Source organism: Lepus europaeus, chromosome 17, assembly GCF_033115175.1.
Source record: "Lepus europaeus isolate LE1 chromosome 17, mLepTim1.pri, whole genome shotgun sequence".
Classification (NCBI taxonomy): Eukaryota; Metazoa; Chordata; class Mammalia; order Lagomorpha; family Leporidae; genus Lepus; species Lepus europaeus.
Window position 1 is genome coordinate 32538625 of NC_084843.1, and position 19191 is coordinate 32557815.

Below are 19191 nucleotides of genomic sequence, written 5' to 3' on the forward strand. Positions count from 1 at the left end.
TTCTTTCAGTCAGTTTCTTCATAGTTTTTGTTTAGCTTTTGTCTCACTGTTACTTTCTGTTGATTGGGGATCCAAAAATGTATAATTGAAAGAGATCTTAGAAGTGATTCAGTTCTACTCTGTTTTAAAAATATTCAGAGTGAAATGATCTTAACTAGTTGTTGGCCAAAAAAGAGATTGAGTGTGTGTCCTTGTGTATGCACATTTTATAAAGGAAAAGAAAATCACAAAAACAAATATTTTCCAAATAGGCTGCTTTAGTTCTAGAATCTCTTTATGGTCTTCTCTTAATTTTAGACATTGGACTACTAATGGGTAGAAAACATTTCTTTTAGTAACGGCACACACAGATACATATACCTGGAGCTGTGCTTCTGTTATTTGGATTCTAGGGCAGTATAGAATAGATAAGAGGCTGGGCTTTGACTCTAGCAGATCTGAACTGAAGTTTTAATCTGGCTACATACTAGCTATGCAGTCATGGGAAGTTACATAGCCTCTGTCTATCTATAAAGTAGGGAAGTTCCATATGTAAATTTTCTTGTACACGTGAGGATGTCAATAAAGTATAGTCAAGTAAATACTCTTTAAATTGGTTGTAATGATGAAGGATCAAAGGGGTCTTCAAATGGTGCATGGAAAATACACATTATCTTTTAATTCCATTTTCATTAACTTTTTGAAGAACCCTTATACATTATAATCATGACAGCTGAAAGTGAAAAAAAGGAGAAAAGGACTGTAGCAGAGATAGTATGGAAGAACAGGAAAAATATGAATAAAATGGATAGGAGACAATTCAGCTTGTATTTAGATCACTTCTAATATTTTAAAGCACATTCTTTTCCTATTTTCATCAGTGTATATCTTCTATAATTTTAGCCCATATTCAACTTAAACATTTTCTTTTGTGATCAAATTGTGTTTAAACTTTTAAGTGTCCCTTTTATTTGTTTTTATTAGTGTTACTGTTCTCTGAGTAATCACACACATTTTTATTTAATTTACAGGTGGCCGTTTGTTGCATCTGTTTTTTTGTTATTCTTCCTCTAAATCTTGTTGGTACAATACTTGGCCGAAATCTGTCAGGTCAGCCCAACTTTCCTTGTCGTGTCAATGCTGTGCCTCGCCCTATACCGGAGAAAAAATGGTAAAGAGAATGCTGAATCTTATGCGATTGTTTCTCACAGTATTTAAGTTACTAAACTGTTGTGTACATATATACCTTTAGTATTGGCATGCCTTTCTGAGAATAATTATCTTTTTTTTTTTTTTTTTACTTTGGGCTTCAGAACTTGTTTGTTTAAATTTTTCCTTTAACCTGCATTGTTAGGAGTCATTATAAATGATATCCGTATTTCCCTTTCTGAATATGGGTGCCATTTACAGTTAAGTCAGATGTTCTGATAATTGCACTAATGTGTAGAAGTGAGTGGGAGCTACAACAGTTTTATAAATCTACAGGCCAGTGGACCTGCTGCCTGTTGTAAATAAAATTTTGTTGGAGCACAGCCACGTCAATATGTTCATATATCATCTATGGCTGCTTTTCCCTGTAGCATCAGAGTTGACAGGTCAGAGACCATATCATCTACAAAACCTGGGATATTTAGTATATGAACCTTTACAGAAAAAGTTTGCTAATCCTTGATTCACAATTTTATTTTCCTTTCCAGATATTTAATTATTCTAAATGTAACAGGGCTGCATTTGTAGCTGTATGCATCTTACTAATTGAGAGATGAATTAGGCTTGGGACCAATTATAATTTACTGACTTACATTCTTTATCTTCAACCTGGGATAGGGTAATATAGAATCTCTAAAACACACTTACCTGTCTGTCACACTGCATGTTCTTGTGGACCTCCCATGATTCAAGATTAATCCTGACAAAGAGTTTCTGTTTAACACTATGGCAATAGTGTAAACATAGTTTACAGTTTGTTCAGTCAGTAGTTTTGAAATGATGATTTTTGACGTATCTTTAATTTGAAATGATTTATATTTTTCAAAAAGTAAAATTCTAATTTTTGTAGTGCACACTTGAACAAAATGTGAATTCAAGTACATATATTTTGCCTCTTTTTAAAAAGATTTATATATTTATTTTGAAAGTTAGAGTTACAGGGTCCACCAATGTGGCATAGTAGGTTAAGCATCCCATATGAGCACTGGTTCGAGTCCCAGCTGTTCCACTTCTGATCTAGCTCCCTGCTGATGGCCTGGGAAAGCAGTAGAAGATGGCCCAAGTGTTTGGGCCCTGCACTCTCGTGGGAAACTTGAAAGAAGCTCCTGGCTCCTGGCTTTGGATCAGCCCAGCTCCAGCCATTGCAGCCATTTGGGGAGTGAACCAGCAGATGGAAGACCTCTCTGTCTCTCCATCTCTCTTTCTGTAACTCTGCTTCTCAAGTAAATAAATAAATCTTTAAAAAGTTATTTAAAAAAAAAAGTTACAAAGAAAGAGAGAGCTCTTCCATCTGCTTGTTCACTCCCCAGATGGCTGCAACGTCCAGCACTTGGCCAAACCAGAGTCAGGAGCTTTATCCCGGTTTCCTACGTGGGTGGCAAGGACCCAAACACCTGGGTCTTCCTCTCCTGCTTTTTCCAGGCCATTATCAGGGAACTGGATCGGAAGTGGAGTGGCTGGAACACAAATCAGCACCCATATAGGATGCTGGCATTGCAGTTGGTGGCTTTCACCTGCTATGCCACAGTACTGGCCCCTATATTGTAAATTGAATATTAGTGCTAACTTAGGTGTTTCTGCTTTTGTTCTTTATTTTCCTAGTTTCTAATAGCAAACAAAAATAGAACACTCTTTCTGTATATGTATTATATTCCTTCATCTCAGAAGAATAGCTGTGTAATAGACCATACAGTTTAATAAAGATTTCACACTGAAAAGCTCAAATTCCTAGATGTTTTGCCACATTACAAATACAAGTTAAACTTTCATTCAGCTTCTTGTACGAACAGGTGGTAATTGTTCTTTCCTTCTAGACATGGAAACATGTAGGCATTTATAAAGATAAAGGCGGAATAAAGCAGTCTCTGTAGTTTCCAGGAGAGTGATCTGTTCTATTTTAGTCTTAGGGTTTTGCCATATTCTTTCTAGAATGGGGCTTATGAGACACTTTGGCTAGAAGTTTTTGAGTCTGTTTTTTAAAGCCATTTAAATATTTCTAAATCAGTAATACACTGTTGGGGGCCATTGATAGCCTGATGTTCATTTCTGGGGACAGTAAAGGCGAAAGGAAAAGCATAGCTAGAAGTCACAAACCTTCGCGGTCACAGCATTCGGGAAGAAGAGTCACAGCACATGTGACATTAGATACAGGAAAGCTCATGGGTGTCTGCTTCTTTTTGAAAATCTCGTCATATGGGAATGGAAATCTGAATCCTAGATCTTGCTCCCATTGAGAGTGTTGCGTTGGGCAAACCTTCCTTTAACCTCTGGGTCTTGGCTCTCTAAAATGAGGAAAGAAAACTCGATTATTTTTCAGCTCTCAAAAAGAATTTTTCAAAAAATTTTCTTCCCTGTTTTTCAATTCATCCACTCAGAGATGATTAGTTTAGTATCTTTGCTGTGCTGCACACTGGGAAATACCTAGAATAGCTTCTCCCTGCTAAGGTTTATAATCTAGAGAGGCTGGCCAGGTCTCTGTAATTAAGCAGTTAAAGTGCAGTGTGGTACATGCTATGATGGAGTTATATGTAAGAAGCAGTGCAAGACGGGGGAAGAGCTCGTCTCTTCTTTGGAGACTCAAGGAGGGCTTTTCAAGAGAGAACATTTGATCCAGTGCTTGCTTAGAGGAAGAGAAATAAGAGATGAGAGGAGGTATTCTAGAATGAGAATTGCCATTTACAGTCAGTAGATGTTAATTGTGTAAATGAATGAAATTCGGCTCTTTTAAATTCTTTCTTTGGCCCCATTTTAAGCCAGAACTCATAATACCTTAGTTGTATTATTCTCAGGAAAGGAGTTAAAAACCAAGGAGAAAGCAAAGAAATGGCAAGGTAGCAAATTAGGAAACCTGTTTTTAGTTTATTTATTTTTTAAATATTTATTTGTTAATTTGAAATGCAAAGTTACAGAGAGGCAGAGAAAAAGAGGGGGGAGAGAGAAAGAGAGAGAGAAGTCTTTCATCTGCTGGTTCACTCCCCAGATGGCCACAACAGCTGGAGCTGCGCCAATCCGAAGCCAGGAGCCAGAAGCTTCCTCTGGGTCTCCCGTGTGGGTGCAGGGGCCCAAGGACTTGGGCCATCTTCCACTGCTTTCCCAGGCCATAACAGAGAGCTGGACTGGAAGTGGAGCAGCCAGGTCTCGAACTGGTGCCCACGTGGGATGTTGGCACTGCAGGCAGTGGCTTTTTACCCGCTATACCACAGCACTGGCCCCAGTAAACATTATTTTAGATAGAAGTTTCAAGATTGATATTTTCTTTTCCTTTGAGTTTGTTTTTTGATATTTATTTGTTTTATTTCTTTTTTAAAGCTTTATTTATTTGAGAGGTAGAGTTACAGATAGTGAGAGAAGAGATAGAAAGATCTTCCTTCCATTAGTTCACTCCCCAAATGGCCGCAACAGCTGGAGCTTTGCTGATCTGAAGCCAGGAGCCAAGAGCTTCCTCCCAGTCTCCCATGTGGGTGCAGGGGCCCAAGCATTTGGTCCTTCTACTGCTTTCCCAGGCCATAGCAGAGAGCTAGATTGGAAGAGGAACAGCCGGGACTAGAACTGGCGCCCATATGGAATGCCGGCGCCACAGGCGGGGGATTAACCTACTGTACCATAGCACAGGCCCTGTTTGTTTTATTTGAAAGGCAAAAAGATCTCCCATCTGTTGGTTCACTCCCCAAATGCCCTCAACACCTGGAACTGGGCCAAGCTGAAGCCACGGTCTTTAAACTCAATCTGTCTTCCCTGTGAGTGGCAGGAACCCAGTTACTTGAGCACTCGTCGCTACCTCCTAGTTGTCTGCATTAGCTGGAAGCTGGAGAAGCAGCCAGAGCCAGGAATTGAACCCAGGCACTCCGTTGTGGGATATGGATGTCTTAACAATCAGTGTCTTAGCCACTAGGCTAACCACCCACACTGGTACAAGTATAGGTGGGACAGGGCTTGGCCTGCAGCTGGGGTGGTGACAACTGTGAGCACACGTGCCCTCAGCCTCAGCAGTCTCTAGGAGCCAGGACACCCCGATCCGTACACTTACTTCCCTGCTGTAAAATCCAAGCTGGCTGCACCCTTCCCATGGCCCTCGCCATCAAGGGCTGCTGTGAGGACTTCCTGCAGAACCTTCAGATGAACATTTGGGAGTTAGTCAAGACCAGAAATCTCCTCTTCCCCTTCCCAGTTCAGAGAGGCCCATTCTCCAGCTTAGCCAGCACAGCAGAGCAGGCGTGGCGAGAGCTCCTACAGCAGGAGAGTCACTGGGTGCTTTGGGAAAAGGACTCTCCCGGTCAGTTATTTTTTTAAAAAAGATTTATTTATTTATTTGAAAGTTAGAGTTACACACAGAGAGAGAAGAGGTAGAGAGAGAGAGAGGTCTTCTATCCGCTGGTTCACTCCCCAAATGACTGCAACGACTGGAGCTGCGCCAATATGAAGCCAGGAGCCAGGAGCTCTTCCAGGTCTCCCACGTGGGTGCAAGGGCTCAAGGACTTGGGCTACCTTCTACTGCTTTCCTAGGCCACAGCAGAGAGCTGGATGGGAAGTGGAGCAGCTGGGACTCGAACCAGCGCCTATATGGGATGCTGCCACTGTAGGCGGCTTTACTCACTACACCACAGCGTTGGCCCCAACAGTCAGTTATTTTTGCCCATCTGGGAGCATTGTTAGGAGCAGAGCCCACGGGGGTTTTCCTGGGTCAGGGCCTCTTACAACATAAGAGAGGAGACCCCTGGATTTCTGGCTTCTTGTTAAAATGCAGACTCTGGGTCAGGGGTCCAGGGGGGACCTGAGGATCTGTATTTCTGTTATCTCATTTATCTTAATTATTTGAGAGACAGGGGTCTTTATCTGTTGATCCACTCCCTTAATACCTAAAACCACCAGGGCTGAGCCAGGCCAAAGCTAGGAACTGAGAACTCAGTCTAGGTCGCTCACGTATGTGGTGGGTACCCAACTACTTGAATCTTAACTAGCTGCCTTCCAGGATGAGTATTAGCAGGAAGGCGAATCCAGAGTGGAGCCAGGACTCTGACCTGGCACTCTGTTACGTGATGCAAGAGTCCCAGTTGGAGTCTTAACCTTTGTTTCAAATGCCTGCCCCTTCTTTTGGCTTTCTGTTAGTAAAAGCCTGTAGAGTTCTTAAATCTTCAATAATTACTGTTCCTCAAATAGTTATCTTAGCCTTTAATGCTAGAAGGAATATTGATGATAACCTGTGCCTAATATGAAGTCTTGCCTATTCATTGTGCCTCTTTGGATTTTGATTTTCATTTTACTGATTTGTTTCTGTCCTTTAGAGATGGTGTTTTTAAAGTATTAAGCATCTGCTTTCTATTGTTGGGATCTATGTAGTATAATATGAAAAGCATATTAGAAGTTTAATTTTAATGTTTTCTAGGTTCATGGAGCCTGCAGTTATTGTTTGCCTGGGAGGAATTTTACCTTTTGGCTCAATCTTTATTGAAATGTAAGTTTTTACAATATATTCATTGATGTTTAGGGATATGATTATGATAAGATAACACAGGAGTTACAGTAGGTGTAAAATCATTGAAAGAGAAAGCATCTAACAGAGTTGGTTTGTTAATTCCATGGCTTCCTGAAAGGGATCTGCATTGTCTGTCTAAAGGTAGTTGTCAGCTCTGGTCTCATACAATCGAGTTAAGTATAGATACCTTTTTGTATTATATTCTAGACTTCTCTGACCTAACAGACTTTAGAAATCAAAGCACACATGCTTGAAAATGGCTGACAAGCTTTTGATCATGGCATGATGTAAGAAATTACTAGTTTTTACTGTACATTTTTAGTATATCTGAGGTCCAGAGAACTTGGTAAATCATTATATACTGGTCCACCTAGATGTTGGCATCTTTTGGTGATTAGTCATTTCCAGGCTCTTTCCTCAGAGGCCGACAGGAGTTCTGGGAAGTGTGTATGTGTGGGTATGTGTGTGCACGTGAGCACACATGCATGCTTGTGAGAATGAGAGGTCTGCCCCCTGTGCGTACTTACTGTGCTTCCTGTCTGTATCCTACTATTTTAAAATATCCTTTTTTTTCTCAGCTCTTAAAAACTTGTTCTTGATGTTGCTCTGTATGAATGCTTTGGGAATTTTAGGCAGGACAGCTCTCCGTATGAACTTTCTCAGATACTGAAGTCATATTCTCTGGCTCTGGCCCACCACATGCCAGTCATTGTAACAACTCAGAATGCCCTTACACATTTCCAGATGCCCCACGCTGTGTATATTGAAGCCTCCTTAACAGACATGACTGGATTAGGTAGTTGGTTAATTGAAAAAGTTGGGTCATGTGAGTGATTTATTTAACAAAAGGTAAATAATATTTTATTTTACAAATTAATGTACATCCTTCACTGATTTTTTTTTTTAAATATAGAGCCAAAGGTATTATCTTTGGTTCATATCCACTAGTTAGTTTCTGCCATTTTTCGTTTGACATTAAGAGGAACAAGAACATAAAGATCTACCTGAAGCACTTAAAATACAGATTCCTCCTGGATTTGTACATTTGTTCCTCAGTCTTTTTTTTTTTTTTTCTTTTTGACAGGCAGAGTGGACAGTGAGAGAGAGAGAGAGAGACAGAGAGAAAGGTCTTCCTTTTCCGTTGGTTCACCCTTCAATGGCTGCTGTAGCCGGCGCATCGCGCTGATCCGAAGCCAGGAGCCAGGTGCTTCTCCTGGTCTGCCTTGCGGGTGCAGGACCCAAGCACTTGGGCCATCCTCCACTGCCTTCCCGGGCCATAGCAGAGAGCTGGCCTGGAAGAGGGGCAACCGGGACAGAATCTGGTGCCCCAACCGGGGCTAGAACCCGGTGTGCCGGCGCCGCAAGGTGGAGGATTAACCTATTGAGCCACAGCGCCGGCCTGTTCCTCAGTCTTTTATAGCTAGGTCATCCACACCTAGTTTTATAGGTTTTTTTTTAAGTGACCTTACTGAATCTTTCCAAAGCATTCATCGTAATTTTCATAGAAACCACACATCCCTTTTGCTGTCCTGTTTATTGATTTATATACATTTAATTAAATAGCCTAAGTTCACTAACATAAACTGATAACCAACTTCTGGTTGTCACCTACCAGCTGTTAATGTGCTGTAGGCATTGATTAGTACCATAGAGAGGGGTTGGGGTATGTGGTTTAATAAGGCCGCTTTGGGAACTTCTTCATGCTCCCAGTCTTATATACCTGTGAGTCCTCATCCTGACTTGACCTCTGACTGTTTTTCCTTCCCACTCTTGTTCTGGGAGGTCTGGATCCCACTCTCAGGCATTCTGTTCCACTAGATAGCTTCTTTGCTGTTTCCTTAACTTCTCTATCTTGGTGGCAGAGTGAATTTTATTTTATTTTATTTTTTTTATTTTTTTTTTTGAGATACCTGTCTGATCTTGTCACTTCTTTGCTGAAAATTTCATTTTCATTGAGGTGAATTCCCATCTCTACAAGACAACCAGAATGGCCTTCATAATAGAGAAACTGGTCTTGTTTGCTTCTGTTGCCTCTTACCCCTTCATTTGAAGATCTGACCATAATTAATTGAATTACTTTCAGTTTTTCAAAGCACTTACCTACCAACCTGTTCCTTTGCTGTTCATGTGCCTGGAACATTATTCTAGTCCCCCGACCCCCGAACCTCTGTCATGTCTGATCTGACTCCTCTCACTAACTCAGTCCAAACAAGATGCCACTCTTATGTGCACTGGCATATAGCTGATATCACAGGGTGTTAGGATTGCCACTTGACTGGTGTTTCCTTGCCCACCAGGAACCTCTTTGTTATCTGCACAATTCTCTTCTCACTGCTTTCCTGATACGTGCTTAGGGCTCCAGGTATTTGTTGAAAGAATGGATGATGAATAAATGAAATAGCAAACAGGAGAGAGCAAGAAGAAAGAAAAGAGGCTACAAGCCCATGTTCTAATTTAATGACGTGGGTAGTAGATGTAGAGTGAAGGGTCTTGATGAAAAACCCTAACAGCGTACAGTCTAATAGGAGATGTATAATGTTCTACAGTGCATCAGGATAACTGTGGTTGATAGTAATTAACCTTTCAAATAGCTAGTAGGGAGGATTTTGGATATTTATAACTCAAGAAATGATAACTGTCTGAGATGATATGTTTGTCAGTTACCCTGATCTGGTTACATGTTATATACATGTATCAAAATGTCACCCTGTACCCCATAAATATGTACAATAATTGTAATGTCCTTTTCCTCATTGTTCTCCAAAGGTAGCGTGCATCTTCTTTAGGCATTCTTTTTCTAATTTTGTTCCTAATTTTATACATTTTTCTCTCAAACTTATTTTTCTATTTAATAGATATTTGAAAGCTATAAAATACTTTGCTTGACTACAGATGTATCTACCAAAAACAAAAAAAGTTGACTATTTTACAAATGTTTAGCTGTTTTCTTTCTGTATTTCTTTAAACTTCTAATTTAGTCAACTTGTTTAGAGGTCAGTACCCTACTGAAGAATCTGTTTTTGAAAGATTATCCAAAAAGTATTTTTTTGAGGGAATTTTCAAGGATTTAATAGATGAGAAAGAGTAAAGGAAACATGGAAGTTACTTGAACAAAAGCGAACAAAAGTGAGAACCAAGACATAAATGAGACTTAGCAAGAGCACCATCAGCATCAACTTCAGGAGTAAAGACCGCAACCTCTGTTTCCTTGCATTTTATTTAGGTATTTCATCTTCACTTCCTTCTGGGCGTATAAGATCTATTATGTTTATGGCTTCATGATGCTGGTGCTGGTCATCCTGTGCATTGTGACTGTCTGTGTGACCATCGTGTGCACATACTTCCTACTAAATGCAGAGGATTATCGGTGGTGAGTAGCTCTCAGAAGAACCTCTGGGGATCATAATGTTTTAAAATAAGATTTCCTGTCTGTCAAGCAGGGTAAAACATCTGTATAGAAATTTCGTTCCTTAAGATAATGTAGCTTTTTTCCTCAATTCTAAAAATAATGAAGATTTTAGAGGAAAAATATCATCATTTGTTTTTTCATATTAATGAGGGATGCAGTCTTAGAAATAGTTTTACGAAGTGCTTGATATGGAAAGAGCTTTATAAGGAGGCACTGCTCCATTTCAGACTCAGGTCTGAAAAAGGCAGTGGTTTATATAAAGTCATTTGTAGTAGGGAATAAGACAAAATTCAGAAGCTTTCCTTCTGATTCTTAGGGTCTTTCCTCTTTTGATACATTTAATTACTGTGTACATGCACTTACTTTAAATATACAGGATTTTTTTTAAAGATTTATTTATTTGAAAGTCAGAGTTACCCAGAGAGAAAAGGAGAGGCAGAAAGAGAGAAAGGTCCTCCATCCGCTAGTTCACTCCCCAATTGGCCACAATGGCCAGAGCTGCGTTGATCCGAAGCCAGGAGCCAGGAACTTCTTCCGGGTCTCCCATGTGGGTACAGGGGCCCAAGGACTTGGGCCATCTTCTACTGCTTTCCCAGGCCATAGCAGAGAGCTGGATGGGAAGTGGAGCAGCCAGGACTTGAACCAGTACCCATATGGGATACCCACACTGCAGGTGGCAGCTTTACCCACTGCGCCACAGCGCCAGCCCCTATACAGAATTTTAAAGGATGTTATTATAAATCCTCTGCTTTATAATTTTTGCTTCTGTGCCATTCATTCAAGAGTTGTGTTTCCCTCCCAACCCCCGCAGGCAATGGACAAGTTTTCTCTCTGCTGCATCAACTGCAATCTATGTTTACATGTATTCCTTTTACTACTATTTTTTCAAAACAAAGTAAGTGGAGATGTTTTCTTTTTTTTTTTTTTTTAATTAGGAAACTAAATTTGTCCTTTAAGTGTGCAAGTTTAGCCTGTGTTGAAAATAAAATGTATATTATATATTGTTACTATGTTTTCTTTCAGGATGTATGGCTTATTTCAGACATCATTTTACTTTGGATATATGGCGGTATTTAGCACAGCATTGGGGATAATGTGTGGTAAGTTCTGAAATTCTTGGAACATCATGAATAAATCTTTTGAGTGTCTCAGAATCGGAAAAATACAGTAATTGGAAATTAGGAAGTTCCCTTCTGTTGTGTGATCAGCAATATCAGAATAAACTCCAGTCTGATTTTAGTCCTTTTTGACTCTTCTCCAAGATTTAATTTATTACCTCATTAGTGTCTATTTTTATAGAAATTCTGATAATTCTGTATAACATAGAATTCTGTACCACAATTAGTTTCTCATTCATGTTGTGAATTGGCATTTTTTTAAGCTTAGATTCATTAGAAAAATCATGATGTAGGCAGGTGAAGGTGTTGCCTGAATCATTCCTGTTTGAAAGTTTCTCAGACTCTTCATAGAAGTACCAGTGTCCAAGAAGCAGTGTGGTTTACTGGCTATGAGTTCATCCTTGGGTGTCTGCGATCTGGGCTTAGCTTCTGGCTTTGTGTCTTGATCCAGTTCCCCAAGCTTTCCAAGCCTCTATTAAATGAGGATAGCACCACCATTTCATGAGTCTAATCACAGTCTTCTACTAAAAGAAGAGACCATAGTTGCCACCATACAGTGGAGTCTCTAGTTTGGGTGAAGCAGCTGGAAAATAAAGAAAGCACCTTTGGAAACAGCATAATAAAAAGAACAGGCCTAGATTTGAAAGCCCAAAAGACCTGGAATAGATTTTCCTGCTGCCTTTCCCTCTTTTCCACTAAGAAAGTCACATTCTTAAGTCTCGTTCTCATCTGTCAGATGGCATGTCTTCCAGAGTGGTTGAGAGGAACACTTTGGTGGTAAGAGAGCCAGTCACGTGAGAGAGAGGTGTGAGGCATGGGAAAGCCTGGCACTTAGGAAATGAGTCCTGGTGCCCCCGCTGACTAGCCACGTTAGTGAACCCTTCTTCCTCAGCTTTCCTCCCTGGCAAACGAGAAGTCAGACCTACCTCACAGAGGTGTGGGGATTGAATGCCGAAAAATGTGAGGTTTGGCAAGAGCCCAGTCAGTGGGGCTGCTGCTGCTGCTGCTGCTGCTGCGGACCTGGTGTCCTGGCTTCCTCCTGCTCTGGGATGGTGGCTCTGCCCTGCTCGGTCCTGTGCTTTTTACCTCAGAGCAATTTTTCCTTAAGGGAAGCTCATAGAAAATACCTTTTTTGTCCAATCTGCTGTTTTACTGGATGAGTAAGGCAGATTTATTTACCTCTTAGGAATGATGTATAGCTTAGGGACTAGTCACTGTGGAAACCTTTCCAGAGAGGGGGTAATGCAGACCCTCCTTCTTTCTCTGTTGTTAGCCACAGCTCCGCCCACCGTACCCCCCCATTTTATTTATTTTTTGATAGTTGCATCTTTAACAATAGGGTGGGTGGTGGAATAAGGAAGATATAATGTTTTTAAAAGCTAGGTCCTAGCATTTTGGACATCTTTTGGGTACCAGGATTGCTCTGTTCCTCCATCAAGAGTGTGTTTAGTTTGTGTATACCATGTATGTGACAATGTGCATGTGCACACCCAAATGAAGTTGTCGGTACAATAGTGAAACTAATTTCACAAGCTCTATGGGAAGGCAGTTTTCTGTACTGAAGTCACATGTTTGATTTATGGCTGCTGTGATAGCCATGCCCTGAGATAATCAGTTAACCAACTTGGAGAGAAAGATTGAATCTGAAAGTGAAGTCCAGATCCTCTCAAGTGGGGATGTCCTTATTATCTGTAGAGAATGAGTAGGTTCTTGTAGTGTTGTCAGCCACCCTTCCTTCAGAATGCTGCTCACGCCTCCTGTTCACATCACCCTCAGCATTCAGTGAAGGACAGAATCATACTCAAAAGGCTAAAATTCTTTTTTCTTGACATTTTCTGTGTGATCTTAGGAAGAATGAAAGAAGTAGTATCTTGACATTTACAAAAAAAAAAAAAAAAGAGAGAGAGAGAGAGGAGGAATGAATCTAGCTAGATTTCTTGAGTGCTTTTTCTGTTGAATTGCATCTTGCTGCCTGAACATCTTAGCACATTTGTGGTCCCCGTGTCCAGCGTTATTCTGTAAGGGGTTATGTGTCCTCTGTGTTCATCTGTTTCTTGGGGGTGGGGGGCAGGGACTGTTCAGACCAAAACTGATTAAAATGTCATCACATATGCAAAAATTACATAAAAAACATCAATTTATGTTGCTAAAATGTTCATTAATTAAAGAAATATATTTGTTGATTTTTAAAATTTTAAATGTGTTAAGGTGGGAGGTATTTAGATTGTTACAGTCTTTCCTTTAGGAGCATAGTATTTTTGTTTCAAGGAAACTAGATTTAAAAGTGCATCTCTATTATTCCTAAGACAGTTACTTTTCTAGGGAGCATACACAGAATTCTGTTTTTGTAAAGTCGTATTTTTGTAAGTTTATTTCCAGGGTACTCATAAGATTAGGAAGAATGATCCTCTGGGTTGATACTGTTTTGGTTTTAAGCATGTCTCTGCTCAGAGGGGAGCAATGTTTTCTAAGTCTGGGAAATTGGATTTGGTTATTGGACCAATGTTATATTATGCCAGTTAAGTTTTTGATGCCAATTAAAATTTTATGGATTTTTTTATGTTCTAAGAACTCAGGTTTATGTTTATAAAATTTATAATTTTTCTCTTACCTTGCATAGAAATGTATAGTAACTCTTAAGGTGCATTATTAGTATTTTTAAGTATAATATCATTATTTTATATTGTAAAAGAAATATGAAGTAATCGCAAAAATAATTGGAAATTGATTTGATTTGTCATTTTGGTGTGTTTCTTTTAAATTTTTAATATTTAATTTTGGGAAAATTTAACATATATGGCAAAAGAGGAACAATAGTGTATATATAGGGAGTTGCCACATAAAATACCCAGCATCAATAATTACCAACTCATGGCAAGTCTTGTTTTATCTTATCCCCTGATTTATAGCACCCTTTAAATTTTTTTACTTATTTGAGAGGCAGGAGACATGTTGAGAGAGAGACAGATAGGCAAAGAGACAGTTAGCTCTCATCTACTGATTCACTCCCCAAAAACCTAGAATGGCCGGACGTGGGCTCAAGCTGAAGCTGGGACCTAGGTATGCAATCTGAGTCTCCCATGTTGGTGACAGGCAGTCACCTACTTGAGCCATCACTGCTGCTTCCCTGGGTCTGGGTTAGCAGGAACCTGGAGTCAGGAACCAGAGCTAGGGATTGAACCTAGGATCCTCCATCTGAGATGCAGATGTCTTAGCCAGTCTTAACCACTAAACTAAATGCTTACCCATTCCCCTTTTCATTCTGACTTAAGTTTCAACGGTGAATATCTCTCTTTCAGCTGTATGTATCTCTCTTTAAAAGATCAGTATAATTTATTTATTTTTTTAAAGTTTTATTTAATGAATGCATTTTTTCATAGATATAACTTTAGGAATATAGTGGTTCTTTCCTCCATACCTACCGCCCACCCCCAAATCCCATCCCACCTCCCTCTCCCATCTCCCTCTTCATTATGGTTCATTTTTAGTTTGAGTTTATATACAGAGAACCAACTCTATTTTAAGCATAGATTTCAACAGTTTGCACCCATGCACACCCACAACATATAGAGTACAGTTTGGGGAAAAAATTTGCAGTCGATTCTCATAGTACAATTCATTAGGGACGCAGTTGCTCCTCTTCCAGTCCAGCTCTCTGCTGTGGTCTGGGAAGGCAGTGGAGGATGGCCCAAGTGCTTGGGCCCTGCACCCGCATGGGAGACCAGGAGGAAGCACCTGGCTCCTGGCTTCGGATTGGCACAGCGCGCCGGCTGCAGCAGCCATTTGGGGGGTGAACCAATGGAAGGAAGACCTTTCTCTCTGTCTCTCTCACTGTCTAACTCTGCCTGTCAAAAACAAAACAAAAAACAACAACAAAAAATTCATTAGGGACAGAGATCCTATATGGGACAACAATGACTTCTGTTGTTCTTTTAACAATTAACACTCTTATTTATGACATCAGTGATCACCCGAGGCTCTTGCCATGGGCTGCCAAGGCTGTGGAAGCCTTTTGTGACCATAGTCTCCATTGGTATTTGGACATGGCCATGAGCAAAGCGGATGTCCTCTCCTCCCTTCAGGGAAGAGTACAGTATAATTTATTAATATGATGAAGTATCAGTTAGTATTCAAATTATTCCCCTGTTACCATTTCTCTTTTAATAGTTTGTTTATGTCAAGATCTAATTAAGGTCCATGCATTTCTTGGTTGAAATGTCTTCTTTAGGCTCTCTAAATCTATAGATGTCCTCTCTCTTTTCCTTTGTGATTTATTTTTAAAAACTTTTTAAAAACTCCTGTAGTATTTTCTACACTCTGGATTTGGCCGATTATACTGCTGAAGTGTCGTTTAATGTTTCTCCATGCACTCACTACCTTCCATATTTCCTGTAAGATGATCGTTCAGTCTGCAGGCTCAATCTTACTTGGGAATATTTCTCCAAGAATACTTAATAGGTGGTTTGTAAACTTCTGTGAGGTTTGGCTGGCGCCGTGCTTCACTAGGCTAATCCTCTGCCTGCGGTGCCGGCACCCTGGGTTCTAGTCCCGGGTGGGGCTCCGGATTCTGTCCCGGTTGCTCCTCTTCCATTCCAGCTCTCTGCTGTGGCCTGGGAAGGCAGTGGAGGATGGCCCAGGTCCTTGGGTCCTGCACCCTCGTGGGAGACCAGGAGAAGCACCTGGCTCCTGGCTTCAGATCGGTACAGCGCGCCTGCCACAACAGCCATTTGGGGGGTGAACCAACAGAAAAAAGAAGACCTTTCTCTCTGTCTCTCACTCTCTCTCTCTCACTGTCTAACTCTGCCTGTCAAAACTTCTGTGAGGTTAGCAGCCAGTGATAATCTTTGCCTAGCTCAGAATATCTACTAGTGGTTATATAATACTCTGATTGTCTTGTTGTTTTTATATTTATTAGCTGGGATATGTCTGAGTATAATACTTTTCCTTTCAACGACCATTTGGTTACTTTGAGGTACTCACTATATATAGGAAAGTTAGAATAGATGCTTGTTTCTTTCCTTTGATTTATCAGTTGGATAAATAAAAGTTGATTCAAAGATGACCAATTAGGCACCTGCATGTGTGTGTTGTGTGTTTGTATGTGTGTGTGATTATTAACTCATGAAGATTTATTTTTAAACTTGAGATAATAGTGGGCTAGGTGATAAGTTTTTAAATCCATTGCAGAATTTTCTATGACAGTTCAATGACCAATTGTCTCATTCTAAAGAGCCCTTAGTATTGGCAGTAAAGAACTTGCAGTTCCTTCCTTCCTTCAGAAGATAATTTATTGAGAACCTTGTTATGTATCAGGCACTGTCTTGACTCAGGAGGTAATTTATGTAACAAAAAACAAGCAAATACCCTGTCTTCTAGTGTCTTGAGTCCCACTGAGGCTATTTATTCAAAAACATTTTGTAATTCCTAACCCTCTTACCTGTCTCTCTTGTCCATTCTTAAATATGTCATCCTTTCTACCAGCCACACAGCTCTACAGCTTAAATGTGGAAAGAAGCTATCAGAGAATCTCTCTGCTCTAGAGCTTCAAAAGCCACTGGGCTGTGGCTCTCTGTCCATCTCCAGGAGAATCCATGTCACTTCTTAAGTATCCATAAGGTTTTGGAACATTCATTGATAATGCTTTAGTGACCTAGATTAATGTTTTTCCACTTCAAAAAAATCCATGGAAAAACAGTTTATTTTGGTGCATAAACAAAAGGCCTCCTAAGGATAGGATGTGTTACCTTGAGAGTCACTGAGTACCTGTTGCTGAGGTTATATAGACAGAGACTCTTCTGAATATTATGTATTATAATGTGTTTTCCTTGAACTTTTTGTCATCTTTAAATGAATTTCTGATTTATCAAATTATTTTTTGCCTTATAAGAGGTATGTTTTAATTCTGTAGTCACTGGTTATACAAGTATTAATTGCTACTTGCTTGTTTTAAAGATTGCATAAGGTAGACTCGGTGTATGATGATAGCGGGTGATTTGCAAAGAAAATGATATAATTTTAATAAGTTCAGAGGAAATACCAACATAAAGTCATCTTGAAAAATAACTTTCCAGAGTAGGGAGCATTCAACATTGTAAATGATGGATCCTGCTCTGTATGTATTTGATTCAAAACATCTTATTCTGTCTTTGCAGGAGCAATTGGTTACATGGGAACAAGTGCCTTTGTCCGAAAAATCTATACTAATGTGAAAATTGACTAGAGACCCAAGGAAACCTGGAACTTCGGATCAATTTCTCTTTCATAGGGGTGGAACTTGGCACAGCAAAAAAAGCGCAAGAGATTTGGGCTTAACACTGGGTACATTGTGGGTCTCTCTGTCGTGGATGGCGTAAAGTAACATCTATTTCCATTGATCCTAGGTTCTTACTGCTTTCTCCAACTGTTCACAGCAAATGCTTGGATTTTATGCAGTAGGCATTACCACAGTACATGGCTAATCCTTCCCAAAAACTAGCTCATTAAAGATGAAATAGACCAGCTCTCTTCAGTGAAGAGGACAAATAGTTTATTTAAAGCATTTGTTCCAATAAAATAGAGGGAAACTTGGATGCTAAAATTACATGCGTAGAAATCTTCCTGGCACTTAGTGTTTCTGTGTACTGAAAAATGATGTTCCAGAGAGATTACTTTTCCTCTTATTTTTACTGCCATCGTCGACCTAATGTGGGACATTTTTATATAATCTGGGTTTTTTTGACCTGTTCTTTCCCCCAAATTCAGTTGCATTATTTTTTTTAAAAGAATTAAAAAAATATTAAATCCTGCATGTAATATATCTGCTGTCATCTTAGTTGGACCACCTTCCCATTTATTTATCTTAAAACTATCCAGTTACATCCTAATTCCATCCAAAGAAGATACAGTCCGAAGATAGAGATGTACTCTCTCAATGCAATTTACTGTACAGTTAGAAAGCAAAGTGTTAAATGGAGAAGATATTTGTTTTTATTAAACATTTTGAGATTTAGATAAACTACATTTTAACTGAATGTCTAAAGTGATTATCTTTTTTTTCCTTCCCAAGTTAGTCGTACATCCTTTTTGGGTTTGAATGAAGGCTTTACATAAGAAATTATTAAAAAACAAAAAAAGGGGGGGGGGAGGGAAGGGGGGATATACATGTATATAACATTAAATAATGTAACGTAGGTGTAGATTTCCAAATGCATTTGGATGTACAGATTGACTACAGAGTACTTTTTTCTGATGATTGGTGTAGAAATGTGTGAATTTGGGTGGCTTTTTACATCTTGCCTACCATTGCATGAAACATTGGGGTTTCTTCAAAATGTGTGTGTCATACTTCTTTTGGGAGGGTGTTTTTTTTTTTTTTTTTTTTTTTTTTTTCTGTTTCTTTTTCCAAGACTCTACAGGAGCTAAATTTGTAATTTAGAAACTTTTAATTTTGTTAATCCTGCCTGGGACAATTAAGTAACATCTAAAGCATTACTGCTTTAGGATGTTCAAATAAAATTTCCTGACCAAATTATTTTGTGGAAATAGATGTGTCTGCAACTTGAAGGCAATATTACTGAATGCCAATTTGTTTTTTTTTTTTTTAATATACTGTAAACTATTCTTTTGATACAGGGGACCCATACTTTAAAATCTCTCAACTCTGAATTCTCCAATCTAGTCACAAAGTATTGATAAGCCCTTGAATGAAATTGTGGCACAAAATATGTTGAGGTTGGTGTAAAGTGGGGATGCGGTACAAGTGGTGAGCTTACTATTGTATGAACAAATAAAGGCTACAGTTTTCTAAGAGAAGTGATTTTTAATTTTGAATACCTTTTTCTGAAACTGTGCATAATGTGAAGTTTTCCTAGAAATTGAGTTTCTAGTTTAATAGTTTGCTATGCAAATGACTGCCTAAAACTATACTATATGTTGGTATTTTTAGAAAGACTCAAAACAGCTGTATTTAAACTTTAACATGAAACTTGTGCCACTAATAGTTATGTTTTCATTGCAAAATGTGT

At 39.4% G+C, this 19191-nt stretch overlaps 1 protein-coding gene across 1 annotated transcript in view; it reads left to right on the top strand.

The window, feature by feature from the left end:
* The window catches only part of TM9SF3 (transmembrane 9 superfamily member 3), a 72005-nt gene extending 53437 nt beyond the window's left edge, over positions 1–18568 (top strand). The window contains exons 10-15 of the mRNA XM_062213907.1: positions 1011–1150; positions 6572–6640; positions 9885–10031; positions 10882–10965; positions 11094–11170; positions 17341–18568. Coding sequence (XP_062069891.1) covers positions 1011–1150; positions 6572–6640; positions 9885–10031; positions 10882–10965; positions 11094–11170; positions 17341–17408 — 585 coding nt within the window. The 3' untranslated portion in view covers positions 17409–18568. The remainder of the gene's footprint in view (positions 1–1010; positions 1151–6571; positions 6641–9884; positions 10032–10881; positions 10966–11093; positions 11171–17340) is intronic.
* Positions 18569–19191: the final 623 nt, after the last annotated feature.